General features: G+C 34.5%; 1 protein-coding gene across 1 annotated transcript in view; it reads right to left on the bottom strand.

Moving 5' to 3' along the window:
- LOC111089152 (cadherin-23-like) overlaps positions 1 to 10776 on the bottom strand; it is a 66488-nt gene that overhangs the window by 43648 nt on the left and 12064 nt on the right. Inside the window, exons 5-6 of the mRNA XM_022401082.1 lie at positions 8943 to 9227; positions 4665 to 4743 (exon numbers count right to left, since the gene is read on the bottom strand). Of these exons, the coding sequence (XP_022256790.1) occupies positions 4665 to 4743; positions 8943 to 9227 (364 nt within the window). The remainder of the gene's footprint in view (positions 1 to 4664; positions 4744 to 8942; positions 9228 to 10776) is intronic.

Below are 10776 nucleotides of genomic sequence, written 5' to 3'. Positions count from 1 at the left end.
CTTTAAATGACAGTGATTCACACACTTTACTTACAGTGCCTACTTCTCACTTGACTCAATTATATATCTCTTCAATCTATCTGCCGATTGCGCTGGTTTTTCTTGCCAGGCTTATATATTAAAAAGAGGGCATCTCGAATGCACTCGGGCCTTCATGATCCTTCAGGAAACTCCAGTGCACATGCTCCCAGCATCGCGTGACTTCCGCTGCCATAACAATATTTTTAATGTTGTAACTTGGGTGAAATGCTAAAATATAAATGTAGAACATCTCGTAAACTCTAAGATTGCATCATAAAGTGTTATAGCACATTTGAAGCTAGAGTATAAATACTGTGAAGTAGGAAGTTTTCTTATTTCAAAATAGCAAGTGCACCATCAGTGTGTTAGCTTTGTCCAAGGAAGATAATTTGTTTAACTATAGCTAACATCACTTGTAACCTAAGCCTCTGGAAGTGTACAAAAATTAAGACAGAATAAAAGGAGTACATTAAAGTAATTTATGTGGTCTGGATGCTGAATTATTTTCACCAAATAATATAAAAGAACCTTCCAGCAACAGAACTATGTTACAACACTGGTGTCAGAGAGAGACAATACTTTTGGTGTAAACAACAGAAATTTTGATAAAACTTTCATTCAAGATGACTACAAGGGCACAAATTGAGGTAGGAATTCTGAATTCTGTCAGACATGATAAAACAATGGAAAGAAAAACAAACAAAAAGAGACAGAGCATTTAAAGAAGAACACGAAGAAAGGGACAGAAAAGAAAAAATAAACAGAAAATTAGAAGAAAGGGACGGAAGAAAAAAAATAAACAGAAAATTAGAAGAAAAGAAAAGCAAATTAAAAAAGACCAAGAGGACAAAAAATTAAAAGATGAGTTAAAAAAAGGAATAATAAATCAAAAATATATTTCATAATAAATGGCTGACAAAGTTATAGAAGACATAAAGAGAGATTACAGCTACAAGTTTGAAGATATGCAGAAGGACAGAAGAGTTTTGATGATAAAATTTAAGATGTATGAAAACACCTGAAAAAGTAAAGAAAAGCATCAATGAGGTAGAAAAGAGCATCACTGAGGTTGAAAAGAACAAGGAATAACACATCTGGAAAAGGAATTATTAAATGTGAAGATTAAACTAGCCACACCTGTTTCTACACTGGCTCCACCTTTGAACACCACCTGGTATAAAATATGGAATACATGACTTTATTTGATCTATTCCTAATACTAATACTGCTGTGTAACCCATTACTGATGGACCTTCCTGGACTATTCCAGCCATGACACTACTAGTTTTCTCAAGTGTATGCAAGTTGTCTTATCATCACATATTTATGGATAGCGCCTAATGTGATCAACTAAATCTAACTGTTAGGTAGTAACTTTTTTATATAATTAAATACTATATACAATTACTAACAGCTATTCCATACTCCAGAATGTGACTCAGGTATGTTGATAATACATTTGTAAAATAGCCGCACACATATATACACTACACATAAGCTTCAAAGCATCATGAACCATCTGAAAATTCACTATATCAAGGTACAACTCAAAATGGGAGACAGTCAGTATCTTGAGATACAACTCATAATGTTGCCTTAGAAGCTGGGCAACAAATGTTATCAATGGTGCCCAGCCGTTAAAGACGTTGCCATGTATGCATGATGTCATAGCAAAACAGAGAACTTTAAAAACCAACAATTTTTTGCAGTATGTCAAGAAAAGCTAATAAATTAAGGTTTGGTTTGGGTTGTTTGGAATTTTGTACAAAGCTACACAAGGGCAATCTGCACTAGCTGTCCCTAATTTAGCAATGATAGACTAGAGAATGCAGCTAATCAGCACCACCCACTGACAACTCTTGGACTACTTTTTTACCAAAGAACAGTTGGATTGACCTTTACATTATAATGCCCTCATGGCTGAAAGGGCAAGTATGTTCAGTGTGGCAGGGATTTGAACCCAGGACCATAGAATTGTGAGTTAAGCTACCAAACTGCCTGGCCAATTACTTTAGGCATAATTACAAACAATTTCCTCAAAGTTATAAAGTGAATGTGGAGATATGTTATGGTGGAATATTTCATTTACTTATAGGTGAAGAATAGCAGTGTATTAGGCAGCAGATCTTTACAGAAGCCAATTTTTTACAGAACAATTAATACATGCTAATTCATTTAGGCCTAATTTACAAACAACTTCAAAAATATTGTCAGCATTCTAGACAAATTCTGTGCTGAATTTAGACAAGTAAGTACTTTATACATTTATACATGATGATGGGCTGTTATAAAATTTCTAAACCTTATTGATTTATTATTGATTCTTGAAATGTAATCAGTATTTTAAATGAAATGTTAAACATTAAGATTTGCATACAGGCCCAAGTATATAGGTTAAATATACTATATAACAGCATTAATTAATTTGAAAGCAGAAAGGGAAGAGTAGAATATCATAATTACTGTCTAGTGTATGTGGGCAACAGATCATTTTCTGTCTTCATAACCAGTCAATAATTGTTCAATGCACACATCAACATCTCAAGATACAACATGACTCACTATGGAAACAGTCAACACCATTAGATACCACTCACTATGGAGATAGAAGAAAATAAACTCTCATTTCTAGATATAATTCTTACAATACACATAATTCTACAACACCCGAGTTTACAGGAAACCAACATACACAAATAAATAGTTCAACTATCATATCAATAAAACCAGCCTAACAGTGTAATGACAGGCTTCATAGACTGTCTAGTTTCCAAAATGAACATCTGTAATATTGATGATGCCAAGGAAATGAAAAAAACAACAACAGCACATTACTACAACCCTTCTTAACAATGAAAACCTGGAACAGTTATCAAAGAAGATAAACATCAATTGTAATCATGAAGAAAATTATGAACACACACACACACATATTAATTACCCCTCTGAAAATATAAAGATAATATGTAAACAACAAAAAAGCAAAACAGTATTTAAAATGGACAACACAGTACTATTGCAGTTGCTACATATCAAACCATCTAAAAAACCACATTTAAACCATACTTTATAGTTGTGGATTCTAATACACCAGAGAAACAACAAGATCAACCAATGTTTGAATTCAAGTGCATAATAACAAATACAAGATTCAGTGGTACTCCTACCCTGCCAAAACAAACTTGTATCTCCTAGTCTCATCATTCTCACTGTTAAATATGAAAAAAGACGATACATCAACATTATGAATTTCTTTAATAATCTTAAACACTTCAATCAAATCCCCTCTAACTCTTCTTTTTCAAAAGAAAACAAGTTCAGAGATCTTAACCTATCCTTGTATGACAAACTTTCCATCCCAGGTGTCATCCTAATAGCCCTACTCTGAACCCTTTCCAAAATCATAAAAGTGTATAAATAAGTTATGCCTATATTAGTTTTGGATTTTCTGTTGAAACTTTGTTAGAAAAGTTAGGCCTATCAGTGAACTTAGCCTTTAGTAAACATTGTTGAAAAAACAAGTTTTGGCAATAATGTTAGAAAAAAATAATTTTATTTTCAGCCAACATTCTGATATTGTGGCTTCATCAAGCCTATTAGTACAGTTCTTGTTTTACTAGCTCTTATAAAGCTGCAATGGCAAAATTTTGGCTGAAATAAAAAGAGTTCTAAATAATGTGTTAATAAGCCTTTGTAATACAGCCTAGTTATGTAAACATTGTGTGAATACAGTCTTTGCAATATCATTATAATTATATAAAAATAATTTATGTAAGTATTGTGAGAATCCAAACTTTGGAATGATGTAACATTCCTTGATAAAACTACACAAAACTCATCCCTTCACCAAACTAAAGCTGTGTAAGGGCATAATACTCCCTAATAAAACTACCCAAGAACTCATCTGTTCACCACCAAACTAAAACTGTGGAATGATGTAATTTTCCATATAAAACTACACAACAGCTCATCCTTTCACAATCAAACTAAAACTGTGGAATGATATAACATTCCCTGATAAAACTACACAACAGCTCATCCTTTCACAATCAAACTAAAACTGTGGAATGATGTAACATTCCCTGATAAAACCACACCTACAACTTATACCTTCTTCATCAAACTAAAACTGTGGAATGATACAACATTCCCTGATGAAGCCACACCTACAACATACCTTCTTCATCAAACTAAAACTGTGGAATGATACAACATTTCCTGATAAAACCACACCTACAACCTATATTTTCCTGGTAGCAACGAGACTATGAATGCGTGACAGGATTTTTTATTCTCAACATTTTGACTACATATTTTCTTCAGGAAATTATCAGGAGACTTGTAGTCAAAACAGTGAGAAGAAAAGATCCTTTCATAGCATTCATAGTCTCATTGCTACTTTAGTACCCATTTGTCAACATAAATAATACTTTATACTTTCTTCATCAAACTAAAACTATGGAATGATGTAATATTCTTAATGAAAGTTCATGGTAGCCATAGTGAATTATTTCATTTGCTTGTCCTAAATATTAGTAAGTAGTTTGTACTGTCATGTTTTCAATATGAAAAAAATAATGTAATAAATATGTGTGTTACTATTCAATTTTATCATTGAATTTAGAATAAAAGAAAACACTAACCTTCACCTGCTGTCTCGTTTACAGTCACAGTTTTACTACATGTTTCCTTCTTAAACTTTGGACCATTGTCATTCTCATCCTGTTAGAGAAACTTTCTTTCAGTTGATATACAAAATATACAATAAACATTTACACTAAATAAACGAGTTTATCAGTTTATTTATTGATATTAAAATGAAAAATTTACATTTGATCTTTCTCTGTAAGAGTTTAAATTGTTTTGATTATTCAAACACTTTAAAAACAGATTAAGGAGCACTCTAAAAAAATGGTTTCTATGCTGTTACGTGTGGAACTGTGGTGTTTTTGTTCACAGCAATAAATAAATTCCCAATCATTGGTTCAGCTGATTGTAAGAGTATGGTTAAAATTAAACAAACTTTATTCATCCAGACTCAAAGACCTAATCTAAACCACAAATCAGTACAATTATGGCTGAAAATGTGAGCAAAACATATATTCTACTGAATCCTTCAAAATTAAAGATTTTCCTTACCTTAAAATCTATTTCCAATGGATGATCACCTCCCCACACAGTTAGCTGTCTTCCTCATGCATCTGCCATAGAGAGTTTGCATGCCACTAGCCTTGAGGTAACTCCCACCTAATTTCATGTGATTTAACATGAATTGCACCGGTACATGATGATATCATCATGTGACAAAAGCCCTCCACCAATAGGAAGGCAACACACCTCCATGCACAATAACTTCCCCTATGCAAATGCATTCATGGTAATTTCATTCTTTGAAGAAGCAATAAAAAAGTTGTACTTGAAGTGAAGAGGGTGGATGGAAATACGTTTTCAGGTAAGGAAAGTCTTAACTTACGAGACAAAACTCACCCCTTCACACATATTAACTAGAATATCATGTTGAATTGGTGGAAGGGCCAGCACAAATTTTACCTAGTTCAGCTCACTTCACTTCCCAAATGATGCCCTTGGAGTGAGACATCAAATGGCAGAGAATCCATAGGGGCACAACTGTGGGGAGTCTGCATCTTGTCTCGACCAGGGTATACTTTTCACCTAAAACGGTAAGGGGGAAGAGGCAAACAAGCCTCACATGTTGCATAGATGGGTGGAATGAGATCATGACCATTCAAGTACTTGCACACAAGTGGTCAGATAACCAATATGTGTAATGTGGTTTGGGTGTGTTCAGACTGTTCCTAGTGTGCTCACCTCAACTCCACTGTCAGACTCTACACAACTCCACTTGTGGAAGAAAGGTACATTAGTTATATGGTATTAATTTTTGTGTACATCTGAATTCTACCATCAGACTCCAGCAGTAGGAGGAGGGCAGGTTATTGATTCAGTTTGGTTATATATTGTGTATGCTATCTTCAAATCTACTCAACAAACAGTGGCTGCAGGAGAAGGGTGCACCAAATAGATATTATTTGTTGTAAGGTGAGTGCTCACCTCAATTCTAATGAACAGACTCTGGCTGCAGTAGGAGGGCACAAGTGGTGTGTGTTATGGTATAGAGGGGTGAACTGCACTACAGTGTCACCACCACCCCACTTCTCACAATATTGTGCTAAGCTCAACTAGAGAGGGTTCTATACAGTCCACCACTCCAGCAGCTGGGAACTAGTAAGTGGCAGAGATCTCCCATGCCCCACTCAATGAATGGGGAAAATTCACATTGGAGAGACCCGGAAAAAAGTGTTCAGATTCCCACTGGACCTTCAGCTGGAAAGGTGAAGGACTGGACACAGTGCAATAGTTGTCTGCAAAACCCTACTTCAAAGAAGGAAGAGATCCAGTTTGAGTGGCAGTAAGAGAAAATACAATGTAGTACAGACACAGTTCAGTCACCATGACAATTACTTGAGGAAAAGTTCACAAAAGAAGGCAATGGACCTCAAGAATAAAAATCTTGGGTTCACAAGGTCCACTATAAGAGACATGCCCCAAAGGAATGAGGAAGCTAGAGTCCCAAAAATGAAAGAACATGCAGGAAGAGAATGAAAAGTGTAAAACCTGGTGACCAGAGATGCCACAGCTCACAAGCAAAGAAGAGGAAATTGAACATCATGGGACAGGAGAGGAAGGAAACATCCAAAAGTATTGAATATTGAGTAGGCATGAGAAAGGATTTAGATCCCAGAATAAGTTCTCCCAACTGAGTAGCCACCATAAAAAATGGGGGTAAAAGAAGACGAAACATTTAAATATAGGCTAACAGAAGTAAATAGTCCAATAAAAAGAATGCCAGCCCTGGCCCATGAATATGGCAAACAAATGCCTTCAGAATACCAGTGAATACAAGAGTAGCTGATGCTGAGTTGAAGGGAAGAGAAAGGAATGGGAAGACACTAAAAAGGTAGGTGTAACATAAAAAAGGAAGGGGTCTAATACTTTTACTATGGCCAACTGTAAATTGGGTGAAAAATACCAGAGATGGGCTTAGAGGGAGAAGAAAGAGAAATTAGAAGAGAAGAGGAATGAGACCAAGGTGGAAAAACGAAAAGCGAATATTGGCAGAAATTGAGACCAAGAGCAGGAGAAAAAATGGGTACTCAGAGTTGTACGTGTATGATAGTCACTTACATGAAAAAGTCTTCTTGTATGGTTTGGTTTGGAATTTCACGCAAAGCTACATGAAGGCTATCTGCACTAGCCGTACCTAATTTAGCAGTGTAAGACTAGAGGGAAGGCAGCTAGTCATCACCACCCACTGCCAACTTTTGGGCTACTCTTTTACCAACAAATAGTGGGACTGACCGTCACATTATAACGCCCGCACAGCTGAAAGGAGTCTTCTTGTAACTCAAAGACAATTAAAAAGAAGGGGGGATCCTGAAATCCAGAATTGGAAGGTAAGGAGGAGACTGATCTAGATGAGTAATAGGAGTAAAAGTGAGGTCAAGAAAGAGTAAAAAACCTGGGAAGATAAAAGAGTACAGTATCCATAGGACATCAGCCAGGCCACCAGGGAGAAAGGAACACCACTAATGACATCAGGAAAAGAAATGGAGCCGGAAAAATAATTACTACAAAAAAAGAAAGAAGGAGTACAGTAAAGAAGAATGTAGCTCAACCCAATGAGTCCTGAAAACAGGGGAACAACGTACTGAGGGATATAGCAGAAGAAGTGTAACAAGCTACATAAAAGAGAATAAATGTCTACAGAAGCCCATCTGAAGCTAAAAAGTGCCTCAGATAAAGGCAGAGTTAAGAAATGGAAAATAGGAGGGTATAGAGAAAATAGTAGAAAAAGAAAATATGAAAATGGGGGAACTGGAAAGTAAAGTAGAAGGTAAGAGACATAATCCCTGGACAGACAGATACCAATGACAGGGAATCAAGAAAAGGAAAGGAAGAAAGTTTACAAATCACATCAAAGGGAGTTGTGAAAATGAGGGAGATAAGGCATTTGGGCATGTGAAAGGAGCTATTAGAGGAAGGAAACAGTATAAACTCTAATAACAGGAAAGACAAGTTAAACCTCAAGAATCATGGATCATTGAATGAGAAAAGGAAAAATATTAATGAACACAGATAAAAAAGGAGCATACCTGAGAATGAAATTTAGAAAGTTTGAAAAGTTAGTGTCATTTCACAAATGGTGAGGTACTACCCAAATCAAATCAGGTTAAAGTCATAGTCCAAGATATCATTCCCAACTAAAGAAAAAGAAATGTGGCTTGCAGGATGGAAGATGGAGGCCCAAAAAGTAAGTAGAAATCCTTAACACATTGGACAATGGCTGCAACAACCAGTTAACGAGCCTCCTAAAGTCATAGCAGAAATAAGGATTAAGTGTGAACCATGCCACTCACTCAGGACTAAGTATAAATCACCATAATTTCAGAATTGATAATAAAAATTAAAGGTTTGAGATAAAAGCTAAAGAAAATGGAAATAAAGTTTAGTTAATGATGCAAATCTCAATAAACTGAACCCAGATGAAAAATTTAAACATGTTTGTTCAATACAATGCTAAGGAGTGCAAGTGCATGTGGGGAGGGTTATTGAGTCCGGTGTGTCATGTTTCTAGTGGTGGACTTTTGTCGCATAATGACATAATCATACAACAAAGCAACTTACGTCAAATCAAGTGAAATTAGGTGGGAGTTGGTCTCAAGGCAAGTAGCATGCAAATTTCTCTGGCAGGTACACAAGGAAGATAATAAAACTGTATGAAGAGGTGAATTATTGTCTTAGAATTGAATTTATTGTAAAGTTAATAACCCAAATCTTAACTTGAATTAAACCACTATTCCTTTATGAGTATAAAAAGTTAGGAGTTTTAAGTCACATACCCTTAACTCTATGGTGACATTTACAGTGGAGCTCTGTTGTGGGATACCAAGGTCATAAGCCATAACCTCCAACTCAAACAAACGTGTACATACTGACATGCTATCTCCACATTGTGGTTCAGGAAGATTTTGGTCTTCAAAATCAATTTCTTGAACTGGTTTCATGAGTACTCCTTCTTCATTAGAACTTGTTTCACACAGGGTAAAATGGTTAGAATTATGCCGATCAGTAAGTTTATAATTTACTCTACTGTTGTTAGTATTCTCTTCATCCAAATCAGTAGCCTGTAAAAAACCAACACAATACAGTTATATAGTTCTGTCATGGAGGCAACATTAACAATACACTGAAATGTAAGCTTATATCACATAGATTTGTTATATAGCTGTACCATGAGAGGAAACATTGATAACACAATGAAATATGAGCTTATATCACATAGATTTGGTTGTTTTAAATATGAAGCATTAAGTTATTAAAACAACCAGTAACATGAAAATGTAATGTATAGAAGTATTTGTTTGACATAAACATATATATTATATTATTTCAGCATCTAAAACCAAGTCCATGTACATTCACAGTTTCGTTTCTTACACCAAGTTTGCCTCTTTATGCTTTGTACATGTAGCACCATGTACACTTTCAAAAAAGAAGCATTCTGCATACATTATACATGTAGCATTTTACTCAGGTTATACACACAACATTGTATACACTTTGTACAAACAGCATTCTGTACACTTTATACCAATAACATTCTGCACAATTTCTACATATATATATATGTATACTTTATACATGTAGCACTGTGTATACTCTACACATGTAGCACTGTATATACTTCACACAAGTAGCACTGTGTATACTCTACACATGTAGATATCTGTATACTTCATACATGTAGCATTTAACATAAAGTGTTAAGTGTATAAAGTAACACAATGCTATGTATATAAGGTAACATAGTGCTACATGTATGAAGTATATAAAGTGTTAAGTGTATAAAGTAACACAATGCTATGTATATAAGGTAACATAGTGCTACATGTATGAAGTATATAAAGTGTTTGAAGTAACACAATGCTATGTATATAAGGTAACATAGTGCTACATGTATGAAGTATGCAATGTTTGTACTTTGTTACAAGTTCATACTGTTTAGTATGATACATGAAAGTTTGGTATATCATCAGAGACCTACTGTTAAAGCATTATAGTTATTAAGTTATTACTCTGTATAAAATCCATACCACTTGTTATTGTATGTGAAAAACCTTTCCTAAATTGTTACTTTATATGTACTACATATAATTTAATATCTTGACATAAAATTAGATTTTATAACATCTAAATCAAAACACTGAGAAAAATGGTGGGAATAAAAATAAAGACAATACCTTGTTTAAAGTAATTTTAGCTACAACTGTCATCTTATATTTTGAACTTTTGAAAATATTAAAGTGTTTGAAGTAACACAATGCTATGTATATAAGGTAATATAGTGCTACATGTATGAAGTATATAAAGTGTTAAGTGTATAAAGTAACACAATGCTATGTATATAAGGTAACATAGTGCTACATGTATGAAGTATAGACATTCACAGGTATTATAATAGACAGTATGAGCTAAATACAAACATTGCAAACATTCACAGGTATTATAATAGACAGTATGAACTTAATACAAACATTGCAAACATTCACAGGTATTATAATAGACAGTATGAACTTAATACAAACATTGCAAACATTCACAGGTATTATAATAGACAGTATGAACTTAATACAGACATTGCAGACATTCACAGGTATTATAATAGACGGTATG

The sequence above is a fragment of the Limulus polyphemus genome, unplaced genomic scaffold (genome assembly GCF_000517525.1).
Source record: "Limulus polyphemus unplaced genomic scaffold, Limulus_polyphemus-2.1.2 Scaffold5388, whole genome shotgun sequence".
Lineage (NCBI taxonomy): Eukaryota > Metazoa > Arthropoda > Merostomata > Xiphosura > Limulidae > Limulus > Limulus polyphemus.
Note: the sequence above shows the minus strand (reverse complement) of the source record. Positions and strands in the feature narration are given on the sequence as shown.